This window comes from Vombatus ursinus, unplaced genomic scaffold, assembly GCF_900497805.2.
Source record: "Vombatus ursinus unplaced genomic scaffold, bare-nosed wombat genome assembly UNPS02014799.1, whole genome shotgun sequence".
NCBI classification, from domain to species: Eukaryota; Metazoa; Chordata; class Mammalia; order Diprotodontia; family Vombatidae; genus Vombatus; species Vombatus ursinus.
This window is the reverse complement of record NW_020954577.1, coordinates 19,037,832-19,057,686: the sequence shown is the minus strand read 5'-3', so window position 1 is coordinate 19,057,686 and position 19,855 is coordinate 19,037,832. Positions and strand designations below refer to the sequence as shown.

General features: G+C 49.6%; 1 protein-coding gene across 1 annotated transcript in view; it reads right to left on the bottom strand.

Annotated features, from left to right (window-relative positions):
• THSD7A (thrombospondin type 1 domain containing 7A) overlaps nucleotides 1-19,855 on the bottom strand; it is a 331,233-nt gene that overhangs the window by 26,014 nt on the left and 285,364 nt on the right. The window contains exons 14-18 of the mRNA XM_027872006.1: nucleotides 19,562-19,825; nucleotides 9,724-9,902; nucleotides 7,474-7,479; nucleotides 5,540-5,673; nucleotides 3,184-3,337 (exon numbers count right to left, since the gene is read on the bottom strand). Of these exons, the coding sequence (XP_027727807.1) occupies nucleotides 3,184-3,337; nucleotides 5,540-5,673; nucleotides 7,474-7,479; nucleotides 9,724-9,902; nucleotides 19,562-19,825 (737 nt within the window). The remainder of the gene's footprint in view (nucleotides 1-3,183; nucleotides 3,338-5,539; nucleotides 5,674-7,473; nucleotides 7,480-9,723; nucleotides 9,903-19,561; nucleotides 19,826-19,855) is intronic.

Sequence of the window (19,855 nt, the reverse complement as noted above, 5' to 3'; positions counted from 1 at the left end):
AAAAGGATTTGATCAATTTGGAAGGAGGGAAGACCATTGGATAAAGTAAATTGATGCCACCCAGGGTCCTATTGGTAATTGCTGAAGAAACCCTGCTTCCACCTAGGAGTTTTCAATAGAAGAGCAGGTGAGTTTGGAACCCAATCATTCAAACATCCAACAGGCTAGAGAAGAGGGCAGCTAGGTGGCAGCACAGGGGATAGAGTACTGGACCTAGAGTCAGGAAGACTCCTTTTCCTGAGTTCAAATCTGGCCTCAGACACTTACTAGCTGTATAACTCTAGGTAAGTCACTTCACCCTGTTTGCATCAGTTTCCTCATCTGTAAAATGAGCTGGAAAAGAAAATGGCATTCCACTCCAGTATCTCTGCCAAGAAAACCCCACATGGGGTCATGGAGAGTCAGACAGGACTAAAATCAACTAAACAACAAAAGGCTAGAAGAGAGCATGATCTAGTGAAGCCCCTGAGGAGGAATTTTTTGGTGGGCAGGGTGGGTGGGGAGTGACTCTGTCTCCTTTCTACCCTGCCCCATCCTCCTTGACATGTGGATAACTTTGAACATTGGAGGGTTGGATGATTTGGACTTTTCACCACATCCCAAGTCACATGCCTAGGACAGATCCTTGTCTGCATTGGGATCTGAGGACAGATGAGAAACACTGAGGACATGCAGCTTCCACACTCTACCAGAAGCCCAGCAGAAGGCTACACCACACCTCGGGAGAATGCCATGAACCACGTGAAGGGGAGGAAAGGGCTCTTATCAAGCAGGCACTGTGAGCTGTGTTCTCTACCCTAAACCCACTTTCCTCTTGACTCTGTTTGTCCTGGTGGGAGAAGGCACCAGAAGCTTTGGGCAGATGATTTTTATCAACTGTCCTTACTATACTGCCTTAGTAACTGCTACTTCTTAAAAGTTAATTAAGTCTGGTTGATTGACTGTTGGATAATCATGGAGGGGATGGGACAGAGCTGCTGGTGGGGCTTGTGAGCTAGAACATTAGAAAGATATGTCCTGAGTCCCTGAGGGGCAATAGTAGCTATCCTCTGGAAACCCAGCCTGCCAAGGTGAGCCCATATTGGGAGAGTAACTCAAGAGCACGTGCTATGATTGAAGACAAGCACAGTTGTTAAGACCTCAGCATTGGAGGGATCAGTCATCATCTAGTCCAACCCACCCCTAAAGAAGACCTCCTCTACAGTATCCCCAGCACAGGATCATTCAGCCTTTGCTTGAAGCCATCCAGGGATGGGAACCCACTGGTGCATTTGGGAGATCAGCCTCTGATCACAGGAAAAGACAGATGCCACAGGTCAGTGTACTTCCCTGACAATGTTAGAATGACAGTCTGTCCTTTCTCAGGCTTCACTACCAACTCACCTGTTACTGATGGCTGTATTGTGTCACTAATGACCCAATCATCTACTCCAAGAAGCAATCCTGTTGAAAATGACCATCCAGGTCCTGGGCTCTTTGGAAGAATCCCAACTGCCCACTGAGGTCTGAGATCAGCTATTCCTCTTCTCTGAAAATTCTACTCGTTTAGTTATTTCACCTTCATTTATATCTTCTAGAGCAAAGGGACTCATTTATTTTTGCTCCTGACATCCCACTTCCCACTTCCCACAGTGTCTGTGCAGAGCAGGAACTTAAAATTGGCTATTGAATAAAATGGAACTGAATTTAGCTGGAAGTCAGAGCACTTGAGAGTTAGGTGAATCAGACTGGAAAGAGCAGGTAGATTCAGAAGACTTGTTTCCTAATGGAAGAAATGGGTACAAAGATACGAAGCAGAGTGGGAAATGTTGTGCCCCACTGCACTTTTGTCCAATTCTGGAACTATACTCTTAGTCAAATATTCTCTGTTTCTGTTTGTCTCTGTCTGTCTCTTTCTCACACACATTTCTAGATTTCAATACAGAGTCCACTTTTAAACTCCATTATAGCAAGGGGATTTGGCCTATTCACAAATTAAGGGGTATAGTTATCTCCCATATACCTAGACTATTTTCTTTACCACCCACAGCAATTTCAAAATCTGGGGATGCAAAATAGATTTTCCTCCTAGTAAACATGCCCTAGGGCTGCTAGGTGGTGCTGCAGTGGATAGAGCACCAGGCCTGGGGTTGGGAAGATCTGAGTTCAAATCCAGCCTCAGAAACTTAGTAGCTGTGTGATCATGGGCAAGTCACCTCACCCCATTTGCCTCCATTTCCTCATCTTTAAAGCTAGCTGGAGAAGGAAATGGCAAACCCCTCCAGTATCTCTGCCAAGAAAACCCCAAATGAGGTCACAAAGAGTTGGACATGACTGGACCAGCTGAACAGCGACCATGCCCTGATGATAAATCTTGTCATCCATTTTCTGTGTTAGACCATTTAGTCTCCTACATTGCACACCAATTTCACATTTCTCTCTATAGTTTTGAAATGGGCATCCTTTGAAAGGCACCAGACTGAGTCACGTTTCCTATAACACAAACCAATTTTGTTGTAAGTGATCCCATTACTGGGATTCTGTGGGAAAGCCTTGCAGGCTGCTGAAGTCTTCCAGGCTGAGTAACTGAAAATTCTCGGTTGGGCTTCCAGGCACCAAAAAAGGCCTAGAGTTAATACGCAGAGAGGGGCTTACTGAGGCCTGTTCTCCTTTCCCATCGCTGCCTTCTAAACACTGATGCTCTCGATGAGAGATACCAGCTGTTGGGCAGTTTAGACCCGCCATCTACACAGAATGAATCGCATTCGAGGCTGATGAGAGCAGCTGTGTGACTGCCTCGTGGTTCCTCATCCTCCCACCTGCCTGCAGAGATTTCCTTTCACTGCTGCACAATTCTTAATCTGCCACCTACCGGCAGACAGGTCTACACTGTTCAAAGGAAGGTGAGAGCGACGCTCTGGGCCCCGCGTTGGGAGAGAGGGCAGGCAGGAGGGCACATGTGGGGAAGGACTGTGTGACTGTGTGTCCAAGCACAGGGAAGCTTGTTGTTGGCCTTAGGAGGAAGAATTGCATCCTGCAGATGGACGAGGAACCACCATGTTGGGGGCTGGAAAACTCCTGCTACCTGAATTCGTGCTGTGCACCTGCACCTGCACCTGCAGCCACAAGTGCCAGCTCTTTACCCAGCCTGAGGCAGGGGCAGCTTCAGGGCTACAAAGGTGAAAGGGTCAAGGGCCCCCTTACCAGTGAGCACCTGCTCCAGGGGCCCCACTCTGATGTAACACAGTCCTCGGGGCAGGGCAATTTGCACTCGCGAGAACCCAGGGGCATTTCCTCAGGGTCACAAAGATAGTCCTCCACCGGCTCGAAGGGGCCATCGGCGGTGTTCTGCAGGCATCTAGGAGGAAAGTGACATGTGAGCAGTCCAGGCGGCCTGTCTGCCAGCAAGCACAGGAATCAGGCCGAGACCTCTGCTCCTCTGACAGATCGTGCCAGAAGCCCTCAGGTGCACCCGGCACGTAGTAGGCACCTGCTAATTGCTGGCTGACTGGCTGATTCTCTTCTCCCCCATCGACCCTGGTTTTTGATTCTGGGCCCTTTGCTCCACTCACACAGCTTGCCCTGGGCAGGCTCTCCTCACCATTCACCTGCATTATTTTTTGTGGCAGGTGGTCTTCCTGCTCCAAGTCTCTCTCTACCCCTCCAGTCCATCCTTCGTTCAGCTGACAAAGTCATCTTTCTCAAGCGCTGTCTGACCTTGTCACTCCCTACTCTACCGACTTCAGCGGCTCCCCAGTGCCCCCAGGCTAAGCTCTTCCCTTTGGCCTTCACAGTCTGGGCCCAGATAAACGACCCACTGTCCACTGAAAACTCACTGAGCACAGACGAGCCCATGCAAGGCACACACACACACACACGCACATACATATATGTTTAAATATGAGTATTTAAAGGTAGACGTTCCATTATTTTTGCACAAGTCCATCTGCCATGCTCAAAACTCTTTTCATAGTAAACCAGAAAATGCTGGGGCAGGCCAGTCAATGGGACTGTCCTAGGCTGCTAATGATCAGAAGACCAGAGAATTTAGGGGTAGAAGACACCTCAGGAATCACCTTGTTCACACTCACTCCCATTTTATAGATGTAGAAACTGAGGCCCCAAGAGGGGAGTTTACTTATCCAAGGTCAGCACTAATGAAGAACTGGAATTAGAAGGCCAGGTACAGTAATAATAATCAGTACTGATTGCATTTATATAGGATTTTAAAGTTGGCAAAGCATTTTATAGCTGTGATTTCATGTGATCTTCACAATTATTCTGGGAAGTAGTCGCTATCTCTATCCCAATTCTGCAGATGAGAAGACTGAGACAGAGAGTGGTGCAGTGACTTGCCCAGGGTCACACAGCTACTAAGCATATGAGGCTAGATTTGAACTCGGGTCTCCCTGACTCCAGATTCTGTGTTCTATCTGCTGCTTCATAGAGCTGCCCCAGCACAATTTGGGCTATACAGGAAGAATGACCCCTCTAAACTCCCAAGTGCCCCAGGGCATGGCTATAATCCATGGTGGGAAGAGGGCTGGGGAAAGCCTCCTTTGCTCATTAGCAGCGTGGCCTTGGGCCAGTCACTTGACCAGTGGGGCTTCCCAGCCCCAGGAGGTCAGTGTTAAAGGCATTCCTCGGGTTAGGTGCTTTGCCTGGGGTCACGGAGCGAATTCCTGTATAAGAGGGGATTTGAACTCAGGTTCTCTTCCTTCCAGGTTCAATGCACTGTCACACTGTGTTGGGCTGTGTGGTCCGGAGTCGAAGCTTACTAAGTATTTATTGAGTAAACTGTACCATGCTCCAATATGCAAAATCTTATGATTCAGTGGTTTTCAATGAATTGTTTTTCCATATCGAAGATAGACTGAGAAGAAAGAGGATTAAGGAGACACAGTTGAGACAGCTCTGGACTCTGGGTTCAAATCTTACCTCCAAAGTTTACTTTCTATGTGACCTGGATGTGTCCCTCCATCTCCTTGTGCCTCCATTTCCTCAATGGTCAAATGGGGGGGGGGGTTGACACATCTCTGAGGTCGCTGCCCCTAGAGCTCCACGGTCCCATCCACTTCCTTAGTCCCTTTGGCATTTTACAAGTGCCATGTTTGTGGTTACTCCCTCCACCCTTGGGGGGAGCTGCTGTGACTCCTGGAGTCAACCTGCAGGGCTAGCTGTCTGCTACTCCCAAATCGGCAGGGCTGGCTTGGGCAGCATGGCTGGCCATCTGTCACCTTTGTGTGACCTGCCAGGACCCGTACTCCATGAGCAGGGGTGACCACCACATCAGAGGAGGGCTGAAGAGAACGCAGATCTGTCCCCCTGCCCATGACCTCCAGCCACTCTACTGACGCCATCCCTGACCGGACATGCACGCCCGACTGTGCCCTCTTCTGCCCCGATCTGTCAAGGACTGAAAGCCTCACAGTCACGGGCAGATGCTCTCAGAGTCCCTGGAACCCCAACTCCAGAAGGAAGGTCTGGCGGGGCAGCGGGGAACTGTAGGGAGCCGCCCTCTTGGGCATGCTGGGAGAAGATTCTTTGCCGAGGGCTTTACCTCACTTTCCGGGTCTGCACTCCTTCTCCACAGTTCTCCTTCATGTTCACCACAGTCACCTTGCAGACGCTCCAGGGCTCACTGACCCATATGTACTGGCTGCAGTCACTGTGACAGGGGACGACCTCATACACCTGGAACATAGGGGAAGCTCGGTGAGCGGGGCTTCCCGGCTTCCCCAGGGTGAGTGAGCAGGAAGCTGCAGCTGAGATGGGATTTCTGAGAGCAACAGGGGATGAGAATGCACCACTGCCTGTAACGAGGGATGAAGCAGCTAAGGTGGGAAGGAGAGAGAAGGGGAGATAGAGAGACAAAGAAACAGAGAGACAGAGACACAGAGAGACAGAGGTAGAGAAACACAGACACAGATGGGTGAGAAATAGATGTGGAGACAGAGAGGGGAGAAGAGAGAACACCCTGTCCCCCTCCCACCATGAGGCCAAAGCAGGGGGGGCAATGTGGTTCTGTTTAGCTGGGATGGATTTGAGTTACCAGCTTGGGGGTGTTCGTGGAATTATCCACATTTGCTGACAAAGGGTTTGTCTTGTACACTTTCCACATCTGGGCCACAACCAGACTTTGGTTATGAGTCGACCAACCTCTGCTAAGCTAAACGCTGAAGGCCTAACGATGCTGTCCCTAGAGGGCTGGCATTCCGGCTTCTTCTGGCTTCGAAGGCTGTCCTTTCTTCAGCTCCGCAGAGCTGCTGGACCATGAGGCAATGAGGGCTAAGGAGTTTTCCCCTCTCCACCAAAAGGCAAGGCAAGGTGGGGGGAGGCAAACTTCCTCCCCTACTTTCCCTCAGGTGGTAGGAAGCTTTCGTTGCCTGCCTCGGTTTCCCTGTCCCAGCATCCAAGGTGTCTGTGCTGCCGCCTGCCCGCACTGGGTGTCCATCGCTGTCCTCTGGGGATTGGTGGCTTGAACCCTATGCTTACTAAAGGGAACAGCGAGCAGGGAGTGGAAGTGTTGGTCCCAGAATTCCCTGCAACAGAATGGACCCCGAGACAGGAAATGCTGGGTTTGAGCCACGTGGGCTCCTTCTTTGGCAGCCTGCCACAGCCCGGTATGTGTGGGGGCTTCTGTCCTTGGGGAAGGCACTTGTTGACATGACAACATTACTAGTGAGAAACAAGCAAAAGCCTTTTACAGGTTCATTTGTGTGCACACACGAAGACCAAAGTCTAAAGGGAAGAGTAGGAAGTGGTCGTGACTCCACTGCATAGCCCAGACAGAGCCCAGTGGAGGCATAACCAGGGTGGGGCAAACAGAGCCTTGTCCCAGGGCGCCAAATTCAGAAGATGCTGAATTCAGAGCGGTCGACAGAACGCGCGTAATGAGGCAAGCTCCTCCCCTGCCCCACCCTGCACACTGCTCCCCCCACCCAAAATCGGCAATTACCCAGCCATTGCCCCAGTGGGCGCTTCCCATGATGCTCCCTTTCCCTGACCAGGAACCTCCCCGTCAGCAACCTTGAGCTGGTCTCTGGAGTTTCTGGATCTCCCACCTAACCTTTCAGACCAGAATGTGATGCTATTCATTTTACAGACTGGGTCCCCAGTTAGATGAAAGAAAACACAAAAGACAGAGACAGCTGTTTGTATTGGGCTTGAGGGAAGGGAGGATGCAATGAGCGCCTCATTCTGCTTCCTTCACCCACCTCCGACTGGGGCCAGACTACCTGGGACCCCCTCACACTCCTTCCTCCTCCAAGCTCCCCCAGCCCGCAGCAGCAGGCAGCAGGAGGACTGAGGTCGGAATAACTGAGGTGGTTTTTAGCCTCTTCCCCACCCCTGGTGTCAGTGTCACCAGCCTGCCCCCCACTCGCACCCCAAGACAGAAAGGAAAGAGCACAGCACCGGGACAAACATGCCAAGACTCAGAAAAGGGGAGAACGGAACAGGCAGCGGTCAGGCCCCTGCTCCAGAGACTCTTACCTGAGCCTGGGGGAGGCGATGTTGTTCAGCGAAGGGGGAAAAAATCAGAGACAGAGACACGTCAGTGAAGGAGCCATAGTAGGGGCTTAAAGTCAGACATAATGATGGCCTCTTACTTTTCTGTGACTTTCGCACAGTGTCTCATTTAAGCCTCATCAAAGCCCTACTAGACATTGCAAGTCCTATCCCCATTTTAGAGGTGAGAAAACTGAGACCCAGAGAGGCAAAGCAGCTTGCCTGAGAGTGTGGGTTCCTGCTCCTCTTCTCTATCCCTTTAGCCATGTGTGAATCATCTTCTCCTGATTCAGAAAGCGTTAAAAGTGGAGTGTAAACCTGGATCTCTCCTGACTCCCAGTCTCACACTCTTTCCTGCAACGCCAGCCTACAAGATGCATTAAACATCGTGGGGCTGGGGCTGGGTAGGGAGCAGTTTGCTTTGTTCATCAACAACCAGCACTCCAGTCCAGGCTCTGGAGGACAGCACCTGATGCTCGCTCCAAAGTCAGTTCCACTCCTGGCTATCAGCTACCCCAGGGAGTCTGGGTCACCAAGGAGAGAGACTGGCCCATGGAAGAGGAGGAGCAGCCTGAGAGCCGAGCCAAGGGCTCAGCACAAGGCAAGGGGGTGACCAGAGTGCCTAAAATCCCCACAGTAACCTGCATGTTCAGCCTGAGCTGCTGGCCAGTCCCAGGATGGGATTCCGACTCAGGAAATGAGAAGTTGCTGCCTGAGTGGGAAACCGGGCTCCCCACAGACCATTTCCGAGCAAAGTGGGCCTCAGAGTAGTTTGCTGAGGAATACGTAATTTTGGTACAAAGGTATCATTAGCAATTATAAATGTCAAGGCAGAAGGAAAGCAGATCTTTGCCAATGACTTCAAAAAATCATTTCCAATCGATTCTCCAAGTTACTCTTCTGATTTTACAAGAAACTTTAGGTATTTTGCTGCGGGAGGATTGTTCTAGTAACTATCAACAATTCTAACAACCATTATTTTCTGTGGCTAGTCTCTTGATGAGCTGGGATCGCATTCCATCGATATTGCCTTTAAAATAAGTGTCTGGCCAGGGGTCAAACAGCAGCTGGGCAAGGACGGATGGAAGGATGGATGGGCTAGGCGATTTTCCAGGGCAAGCATGCCATTGGATAATGGGGCAATGTTCTTAAGATCAAAGACTTAAAACTGTCGCTAGTCCGACCTCCTTAATTTACTGATGAGGCTGAGAGCATTGAATGAGTGACCCAGAGACACCTGGGGAGCATCAGAGCTGAGATTTGAACTCAGTACTTCTGATGCCACATCCAGTATTTCAAGTTTGTAGGTATATCTATGCTGCCTTCCTGCACATGGCTTTTATTTATCTGTCTGTGCTTGCGAATGCTCACACAAACAGACACTCTCACATACACACAGGGTTGACAGGACTCATTCCTCCTGCTGGGAGGCTCGCGTGGTAGTGGGAAGTATCTGAGGGTCTTGGGAGAGGCGGAAGGCATCTGGAAACACAGTAATGCCAGGGACACAGCCAGGGCCTCTCTCCGGCACTGATGGCTTATCTTGGTCGTCCTGCTTGGGACTGATGCTCTAAGCCCTGGCTCTAGGACAGAATGACTCCCCTTCATGGGGACTATCCCAAGACCCACCTATTCAGCTTTACTAATCTCCATGAAGATCTTAGAAAGGAGCCCAACCCTGTAAGAAATCAAGATGGCTATCAGCAGGTGGCAGCAGAGCTGCATCCCCAAACCAAAGGCTCCGTGTAGGGTTAGTGACCTCCGAAATTAAGGACTGACTTAGAGCGGGCACAGCAGCGAGGAGCAGCCGGGCTCCCTCTCCCCTGTGTCCCTTCGGGAGAAGGACGCCTTCCCCGTCCCCTTGTGCGCATCATTTCCCCTTGATTCCGTTCTATTAAGAGGCAGAGAGCAGCCCTGGAGGAAAGGGAGACAATGCCACAGGACCCATGGCGGGACGGTGACTCAAGGGAGGCTTGAAAGATTAGACTGTCCTGTCCTGCGCAATCGCCCAAAGTGTCTCAGATAACTCTCGCGATAGTTTTAGCTGGTTCTCTACCAGTTTACAGTGGAGTCCAGTAACAACTCAGTCAAACGTGTCCAGGACCATGCTGGCCATCAGCTTCGGATGGGGGCTGCTATTTTGTAGCAAGTAAAGAAGGTGGGGGGTAGGCTTCGCTGTGGAGGCCCAGCTGGATTCTGAGCAGACACCTAAAAACCCCGCTGGGGCATACACACCTGGTTAACGTGGTCCAGCTTAGGACAGGGGCGTCCGCCGTTGTATGGCTTCTCTCGAAGCCATTTGGAGCGAACCTTGACTCCGCTGCCGCAGGACTTGCTGCAGCGAGACCAGTTGGACCATTCGCTGAGTTTGCAGTCTGAGGGGCAGGGAATGATGCAGGCTTCCTCAATGTAACCTAAGCAGAGGGAAAGGAAACAAACACAAAAACCTTGTCTATTCAGCTTGACAATTTCTGACTAGCACGTTTAAAGGGCTCAGTGATTGACTGGACGGGAGCATGGAAATGCAGGGATTTCTTCATTTTTAACCTCAAATTAAAGTCTGTAGGAAAATGACACCGCCATGCAGAGACAGTGTTAAAATAACAGATGAGTGTCTGCAACACTGTCTGCTGAGGATTCGTGCCCACCAGATTCCAGCATCTCTGACTTTCTGACAGTTCACATTTACTTGACAATATCTTGTCTCCTAACATCCTATTCTCAAGCTACTGGAATGAGATGTTTTAGACCAAAATGTGCAGCCCATTTTACTCTGAAGTCCCATAAGGGCATGTCATCCAAGTCCAGGGCAGGCATATCTAGGCCCCAGGCTTTTTCGAGACAAGATGCCGGCAGATGCCAGTCACTATCCACAAAGACACATCTAGCCTAGCACCTCCTGGGTCCTTTCCCTAGACAGCCAAGACTTAAGAAAGAACATGGCAAAGCCAATTAATGGTGATACTATCTTCCGTGTTTTTAGCGCTGGTAACCTGTCTAAGCATGTGCACGACTCTCATTAATCAAAGGAGGAGTGATGGGAAGTGCTGATATTTACATAACGCTTGAAGGAGAACAAAGCCGGTAAGGTGCCTCCTCACATTGCTGCGTCACAATAACCTAGTTGAATCTGTGCTACTGGTATCAGTACTGGTATTTAACTGATGAGGAAACCTGAGGTGACAGCAGATGAAGTGGCTTATCCAGGATCACACTGCTCCTAAATATCAGAGGCAGCATTTGAATTCAGGTCTTCTGTGATTGAGGCCAGCTCTCTTTAGGATGAGAGGTTTAGGGCCAGAAGGGACTTTAGAGAGAATCTAGTGCAATCCTCTTATTTTATAGATGAGGAAGCCAGGACTCAGAGAAATAAAATGACCTACCTGAGGTCACATGAAAGCGTCCTAGAATCACAGAATTTCAGAGTTCAAAGATACTTCATTGGCTGGGGAGTCCAACCTATTCACAGATAGAATCCCCACTCCGAATCTGCTTTGTGTGCTCCTCCGGCCAGACCTCTGAAAGGAGGAGCCCACAACCCCTGGAGACAAATGATCCTACCTGGGGATGGTTCCTGGGGCTAGGAAGCTTTTCCGGACATCCAGCCACTGCTCACACCTACTGATCTTAGTTTGGTCCCCTGGGGCTAAATAGAGAAAGTCTTAATCCTTTCTCCAAAGCCAGCCCTCAAACACTTGGAGATAGATACCACATTTCCTCTTAGTCTCCTTTTCTCCAGGGCAAACACCTCCAGTTCCTGAAACCTCTCCTCACGTGATCTAGACCCAAGCACCTTTATCATCCTGGTTATCATGCTCTGGACACTCTGCAGCTATCCAAAGCCCTTAGCCAGTGGTGCTCAGCCCTGAACACCAATCTCCTAGATCTGATGAGAGCAGAGCACAGCCCCCTGGAGGGAACGTCCCTATCCTGATTCTGTAAGCGTTCCCCATTAGCTTCTTAATGAAGCTCAATGGTCCATTAGCTTTTTTTTTTTTTTGGCCACCACAGCATACTGATAAATCTTTGAGCTTGTAGATCACTAAAACCCCCAGATCTTTTTCTAGATCACTGCTGTCTAGACTTGCTGCCCCATCTTGGACTCAGGAGGTTGATTTCTGTTACTTGTATTTTCATTCATCCCTGCTGAATTTTATCTCCTTAGATTCAGCCAGATGCTCTGGCCTCTCATCCTGACTGTCTCCTCCAGTGTGCTGGCTGTCTCTTCCAGCTTTGTGTCAGTAGAAATCACAGTGTGCAGTCCTTTCTGTGAAGTTTTAAGATACAAATTTGTCAACCAAAGTGATGTCCTTCCAACCAGCCTCATTAAAGAACCTGTCCAGTAATCAAGAAAAAATAAAGCAGTTCTGCAGGACCCAAAGGCTGCTATACTTTCAGAGTACAGGACCCAGGCTCAGAGCACCTAGAGTCAGATTCTGACTTTGCCACTAGATGTATGAACCGAGGTCATTTCACCTAACTTTCAATTTCCTCATCTATAAAGTGGGCATGACGATTCTTAGACTATCTATATCCCAAGGCTTCTGGGAGAACAGTGGTTTTGAACTAATGAGAGCGCTGGAGAAATGTTAGAGAGCATTAAAGTCCAAGGCAGCCCAGCCCGGTGGGCACTGGTCACTCTCAGGCAAGCCTGACTGTCTCACATGAGATTTAGGAAGCCAGATCAACTCTAACTCAACAGGTTAAAATCCAAACAGGTGCAAATGAGACATCTAAAGGGAAGGAAAGGGGGAAGAGAGACTCTGGCTGAGCACCAATGCTGGCTTTTTCTATGGGTCACGCTTCAGCACCTGGCTCTTGTGTTTACTGGGCATCCCACAAAGCCCTTAGAGATGGGAGTGTGCCCTCTTAGAGGCACGGTCCTCTGCCTTTTCAGTGGAGCACAGTGGGAACTGTGGCTCTGGACTGACTCTGGTGTCAGACAACCTGGGTTCTAAATCCACTTATGAGAGTTACTCTGTGTGAGACCTTGGGCAAGTCATGTAATTTTCCCTGGGGTCAGTTTCCTCAACTGCAACACGGCACCTGGTGTGAGAATAGATAGAGCACTGACCTTAGAGTCAGGAAGACCTGAATTCAAAACCAGCCTCAGATATTTATAGGCTGTGTAACCCTGGGCAAGTCACTTAGCTGCTGTCTGCCTTGGTTTTCTCCTCTGTAAAATGGGAATGATAATAATAGGATCTAGTTCACCGGGCTGTTGTGAGGGTAAAATGAGATCGTAATTGTAAAGCACTTTGCAAACTTTAAAGGGCTACACAAATATGAGTTGTTGTTGTTAACATGAAGCAGGTATTGTACTAAGGGCATCTGAGGTCCCTTCCAGCTCTCCAGCCAAAAGGCACAGAAATGCTGGGAGTGTTTTTGAGGTCAAAGACAGCAGTGGGGGAGTTATTTGGGGTGGGATCAGAGGCAAGCGGTGACGTCCTGATGTGGCTGCTGACAAGCGCCCCGAGGGCTTGTAGTCCAGAGCTTGGCACACTAGGAAAAGCTTTTACCTGAATAGGGTCCCCGACTGTCCCCTGAATCACACCCATGTAAAGGAGGCACTCAGACGACATTGTGCCTTCGAGGTCTGTCCGATGCCTCATTCATGTGAATCACGAATGTGTAAATTAAGCAACTTCCAGCCCCTGGTCATGTGGTACAACTATGCTAGTGGAAGGGAAGATGAAAACATTCATTGAAGCCAGGCGGGCTCTGCCAGGCTGTTTGACCCGTGGCTGCATCTGGGAGATTATGGGTCATTTCATCTAAAACATCTGCATTAATTGTATAAATGAAACATCCTGAGCCCAGTCTGAGCTGAAGTCAATGCTTACAATACGCAGAAAGCAGGAATCCAGGAGCCAGGCAAAGGAGAAGCATCCCACTCTGTCTGCATCTCACTGGGCTCGCCCAAACAAACAACCTCGTGTTCCTTCTTTTAAGTTATAAGCGGAACATTCTTTAGGATTCAGGCGTTTTCAGTCCAGAAACTTGGCGAGTTGTGCGCTGTGATAATTAAGATAATTACCCAAAGTCCTACTGCTAATAAATGAAAAAAGTCAGGCAGTCCTGAGACTTTCACAACGGTGTCTTAAGAAAGAGAGGCAACTGCCTTGTTCTCCTTCTGTGTTACCCCAAGGCCCTCGGGGAAATCAAGTGAATGTCTGGGAAGACATGGGACTGATCGTGACTTGTTCCTAAGAAGCAGAATAAAAGCTCATTAAATAAAGGGATGATGGGGACAGGAGATGCAACGGTCATACAAGGTGAATGAGGGACAGCAGAGACGCAACGCACCTGCGGTCTGAGGGTCTACCAGATATTCAGAACCTCAACTATGGTTCCCAGGTCCCCTGTGTGTGGTGTCTAGAAGTACAAAAGCCACTAGGATGGGTAGGCATGGGGGTACTGCTATCTGCCCCGGTGAAGGGCATTAAGAGTGATAGCCGTCAAGATAATGGAGAAAGACACGATTTAAGAAAGAGCTCTTCAGATTTGTGTGAGGCACTTGTTATTCGCACAAGAAAATTCACACTTTGACCAGCTGTTTGTCGAGGACTGCCCCTGGGCCTGAGGAAACAGATTCATTTTGATCCATCTGGGCCAAGTCAAATGAGAGGTAGTGTGGCGCAGTGGACAGAGCACCTGCCTTGGAATCAGGAGATCATTCAGGTACTGGCTTTGGCACACCCTAGCTACATAGCTCCGAGCAAGCCCCTGGATCTCTGTAAGCCACAGTCCCCTCATCTATATAACAGGGGCAAGCTCATGGTCACAACTGATCCTAAAGGCCTGTGGTGGCTGCCACGGATGGAGTGCCCCTCTCTGACAATGAAGATGAGCTGGGAGAAGGTAACATTATAGGTCCTCGTTTGTACATTTATTTACTGCCTGGCCTTGCCAAGCTGCATATCTATAGGATGTGGATGTTAAGAAAATGGAAAACCCAACAGCTCATAAGCCTGCAAAGTGGATTATTCCAACCTCCCTCCACTCTTGGGGATGGACCGACAAATGTGGTTCGTTCAGTTATTGACTTTCTTCTCCAAATTCTCTCTCCACTCGAGGGGCCCTGCAGCCTCCCAAGCACAGATGCCTCAGCATCTACTTTCCCTCAGACCCAGCTCCTGGAGGAGGAGGACCACAGGGTTCAAGGAGAGAACCCTGCCTCTCTTTTGCCCCGTCAATAAAACGCCCAATATGCCCCAGGAGCGTGAACTAAGCTGGTTAAAACAAGAGCCATTGACTTCGGGGTGCATTTGCATCCCTCCACATTCCTGATCTGTAGCTTTCCCAGTTCCTTGGTGACGAAGGCTGAACGCTTTCCAGGCCACTAAAATGCGATCAGAAGATCCTCCAGAGCCTCAGGCGGCCCAGTAATAGATGGAGGCTCATTTTTGGAATGGATACAAAGCAATTTCAAGTTAATAAAAAAGTGTTGGATTTATCTTTCTGGCCTGTTTCCAGACACGTGTGGGTGATAAAGTCTGGAAATGGCTTCCTCTCCTCACACAGTTTCATCTTTAAGAGTACAGGTGGAGTTGGGCTGGCTCCGGAGCCCATCTGAATGACAGAAAACCAAATCTTCTCCACGCAGCGGCTTGCTGAGTTAGGCTTAGAGGTGCGTTGCTGCTGTACAGAGGAAGGCTAAGGGGAAGGCTGTCTGAGCTCTATCAGCAGGTACCTGGTACTGAATAGTCTGCCCTAGAATAGGAGAGAAATGGCAAATTCATCAATTCAGGATAAGGGAAATGTGTTCTCCGTGACTGAAAAAGAAGGTGGGCTGGTTGCATAGAAGAACCAAAGGCTTAACTGGTGGAGAGCTGGCGGGCTCCACGTGTGTCCTAGGGATATTTAGAGAACACGAGGGAGCTCCTGGACTGAGGGATGGATCTCTTGGGGTCAGCTTCTGGGACCACACAGATGGAAGTTGTCCCGGATGGGCTGGCATGGACAGGTTGAGACCTGCTTCACTGAATACCCATGGATCACAGACTTGTTGGAGCATTAAAATTAAGTTTAACATACTCGTGAAAGTTACTGACCTGACTCGTTTATCGGTTTTAATTTACATGATACGTTCAGAGGCATGGGCAAAGCTCGACTTACGTGCTCATCTCACCTGCAAAGTACATCTGAAAAGAAAAAATAAAACCCAACAGATTTCATGTTCTCTTCCATTTAGAACTGCCTGGGAAGCCTGTGAATGACAGTTGTGGTGGCCCACTGTTAAAGACATCCTCTAAAGGCTTGAGGAAAGCAGTGTAATTATGGACCATTGACCTCAGCCACAACGTTTGAGGACCCATCTTCTGCACTGAGAAAGCCTGTTATGCCCGCCCCAAACAATGACAGGACCACCAGCTGATAACACCAGATGCTTCTCAAGCCTAGGACCAAATTTGGAAAATGCAAGTCAGCACAGGAAGCTCTTTCACCTAGCATCTATCCCCACCTCCTTTCTTTTGCCCATGGGGGGATTTGCCAATGATGTTCCCCCCTTTCTCCTCTTCCAATATTCACAGCTCAGTCCAGCCCCAGAGGCAATCTCTTTTTCAGTGATACAAACACGGCCCTCTTTCCTGTCTTCTTTACCCTTCTTTCTTCACCCCTTCCCACATTTATCTTGGGCAGGCCTCCTCTCTCATCCCTTCTCTCTCCATCTTGTTCCACTTGAGCGCTGAAGAACCCAGGTGTTACCTGCAGCACCAGCATCACGCTGGGGATTCACTGCACATTCTGAAGTGAACCTGGACACAAAAACCACCTGGTGGCCTTGGCTGGGAGGGCCTTGAAAATCCTTAGAATTCCTCTCCAGAATGTCCACAGATTTCCCTCTTCCTCTAAGTAAGCCTGTTTCCTCTCTAGCCCCTGCACTCAGAACCCTTATCAATCATTTCTTGTTCAATTGTGCTTTTTTCTACTCATTTGATTACAAGCATCAAAACTGTGCTGTTTTCCACTACATAAAACAAAATCACACGTGTATTTTGGCTACATTTTATGTTCTAGGGACTCCTGTAGAATTGCTCAGAAATGAAATCACGATTTATGACATTGTTTCCACAGAAGAACACATTTCCAGTTCTAAGAAGCTGAATCAAAAATGAGCTTTTGGAATACAATTGGCTTGAAAATTGAGCAATGCCTACACTCCTTCTTGGCCTTGATTGTTTAAAAATAAAATAATAACAATATCATTTGATTTTACATCATGTAGATTTCTCACCCTTCCCAGAGAGTCATCCCTTACAAAAAGAAGAAAAAAGAATGAAAGAAAGGCAGCTCAGTAAAACTAACCTACATTGAAAAAGTCTGGCATTGTATACACCATTTCACACCCGTAGGCCCCCCCCCCCCCCACCTCTGCAATGCCGTATTTGCACAAAGCTCTGTTCCGAATGCTTCCTTTGCCAGTTTCTTGATGATGACTACTGTGAGGTTCTCGGCACTTTTCTGGCCACTACAGTCCAGCAGGACGTTAATCCTATGCCTGGGGGAAGAATTCTGCCTGAGGACGATGGTTTGTAGGAGACTGAGCTGTTTGCCCCCAGGGACAGAAGACTGCCGCACTTTGGGCACATCCACCCTGTAGTTCCAAGCCCACAAGAAGAGTCAGAAGCAGGGTCACCCCGCAACTCCCCCAAGGAACAAGCTCAGTGAGTCACAGGCAGCTGCAGAGCCAAGGTCCCCTCTGGGCAGCAGGACCTATGCGCCCAAAGACAGAAGCAGGAGACTTGGAATCTCCAGCTGGCCCAGCCAGAGCCATAGCAGGAGCTTTTACACCTCTGGGGCCAAACCCCGCGGGGGAGGGGGAGGTGTAAAAATCCACGGGGGGGGGGCAGACACTGTGCTGGGAAAGACAGGGAGATCTCTGGAGACAGTTCCGGGCGGTTTTGGGGTGAGGAAGGAGGGAAGGCAGGGGAGGCGCTCTCTCCCACTTGCTGGCTTCCTCTTTCTTATTCTCGCTACCAGCCACACAGCGCGCACGTTCGTGGTCGGCTGAAGGACCTTTTAAATTCGGTACCTTAATGCAGACCTCCCGCTGCCCCTCCCTGGTTGCAGCTCTGCTTCCAGCAGAGGATGTTAAAACCATCCCCTAATGTATAAGCATGCCTGTCTAATCTTCCCTATAAACCGCGTGGTCAGGGAGGGTACACCGGAGACTCGGCACCAATCAATGCCTCTCCTGTAATTAATGCTAATGGGAAATCTCCTCGCGCTAAGAAGGAATTAGGCGAACTATCCATGCCATTCAGTTGAGCCGAAGGTCTTGATAGTAGAAACTGGCTCCACGAATGAGTCCATGGAACGTGACCTCCATCAACATGGGACACATGTCTTCATCCTAGTGCAGTGGCGTCCAGACGGAGCGTGCTCGGAGCTGCCCCTCTCAGGGCACCAGGGATTATGAATCGAGCTTCCGAAGTGAAGGAGCTAACATGAGTCCTGAAAGGAACTCATTAAATAATGCTGGGTTTAATGAGCAGAGCAGTAAATAAACTCTGGGCTTCTTTTCCCCACTAGAGCATATAACAGCCATCTTCTGTTTTCTTTCCTCAAGTCTGTCAGATTCCAAGAGGATACGCTGATGAGTTCTGGCTGTCTGGGGATCACTCTTAGCCATCCTCATTTTCCTTGGTCTTTAGAAGAAACAATGAGAACACTTGGTGGAGACCTGTTCTGAAATCGGCCTCACTCCCATTTAGGCATGTGGCAGGTCACATGTCCAAATGAGCCAAGTTCAGCATCAGAAACAAACATTTCTTCTGCCCAAAGGAACTCTAAATGCATATTGGCTGTACGGCCATCCCTACTTCGAAGCCATGGGTTGCTGGGGTGCCTTAGGTCCTCACTGGATAAGGGTGGTGAGAAGGTAGGCTCCCCTTAGCTCCTACTGGAGTGGGAGTCCCTGTAGCCTAAGGCCCAGATCTTTTGTCCCACACCTGGGTGCCCCAAGCCCCATCTTCTGTGCAATGGTGTGGCTCTTCTGTAGGGCTCATGTTTCTTTCATGGAATTATTTATCTGGAGCATTTTTCCTGTACTAAAAGCCAGACCTTGCCACATCTTCCCTTCTGGGTGCTCTGGGATTGTCCATGAGCCGCTAACCTGCTGCAAGAAGATTCTAAATCCAACTAGCATAGGAAATGCCTTTCTCACAAGTGGCTGAACTGAGACTTCCCTGGTGTCCTCTGACTCCCCGAATCCCAGGATCCCCGACTTTGGAGGGCTCTTGTCAAAACTCTCCCTGCTCACGGCTCCCCTGTACCGCACTCCTGACAAGTGGTCATCCTGCCTCTGCCAGAAGGCCTCTCATGAGGGGGTCTGCCAGCTCCTGAGGCAGCCCTCATGGAGCTCAGTCAGGTGCTTGCCTCTTTCTCCATTAGCCTAACCCACGTGCGACCACAGGGGATGATGTGATTATAGTGCCCGCCAATGACGGGGGCTGATTGACTGATGGATAATAGGAAGACTCACTACCCCTTGGGGTGGAATACCAGGCAAAGGGCAGGAGAGAGGATTTGGGCAGTCCTACTCCACCTGTCCAGGGGGCCATATCCTTCCCATCCCCTGGGCATCCCTGAAGGGATTGCTGTGCCTGAGGGCAGAGCCCTGGACACAGTCACCTCCCTTAGGAATGTGGAGAGAGCTCTCCAACCTCTGACCTGTCAGAGAAGCTTGCCCTGGGCTACTCATGCATTTACACTCTTCCCTGCAGCAGCAGCATCTCAGTCCTAGTGTTATACCCACTTGTGGACATGAGGACCAACATTAACATGAAGTCATGAGTACAGGCCCAGCAGCCCAGTGCAGTGCCTCAGAGCCAGGAGCTGACCTCAGACTTCTAGTCTTGCCTCTGATACATGTTGGCTTTGTGATCCAGGGTAAGTCACTTACACACTCCATTTTAAGGCAGTTCCCTAAGGCTCTGAGGTATAGAGCAGGTGAAGGTCTGCTATTGGTAGAGGGAGCTTCCTCAATGGGCATTCCCAACATCAACGAAATCTTAGAGTATGTTATTTTCTTAAAGGACTGTATAAAGCTCACTAGAATCTGGGTTACCGTGGCTGTTGCAGCGGGACGTCTCCACGAGCCGGCCGTTTTGATCATAGCACGCCATGGCCTGGTACCGGTAGCCCTGTCCGCACTCCTTGATGTCCCCTTGCACCTTCATACCCAGGAGCACCTCCACTTTGCCTTCAGGTAAGATGCAGTCTGACCAGTTGCCCACAGCCTGGGCATTGTACTTGTCACAAGGGCAGAAATGGGTGTCAATCAGAGGGTAGAGCTGAGAATTTCTGCACTTGTCTTTCTTCTTACTTTTTCCTGCAGAAGAGAAGTTACAAGCATGTAAGT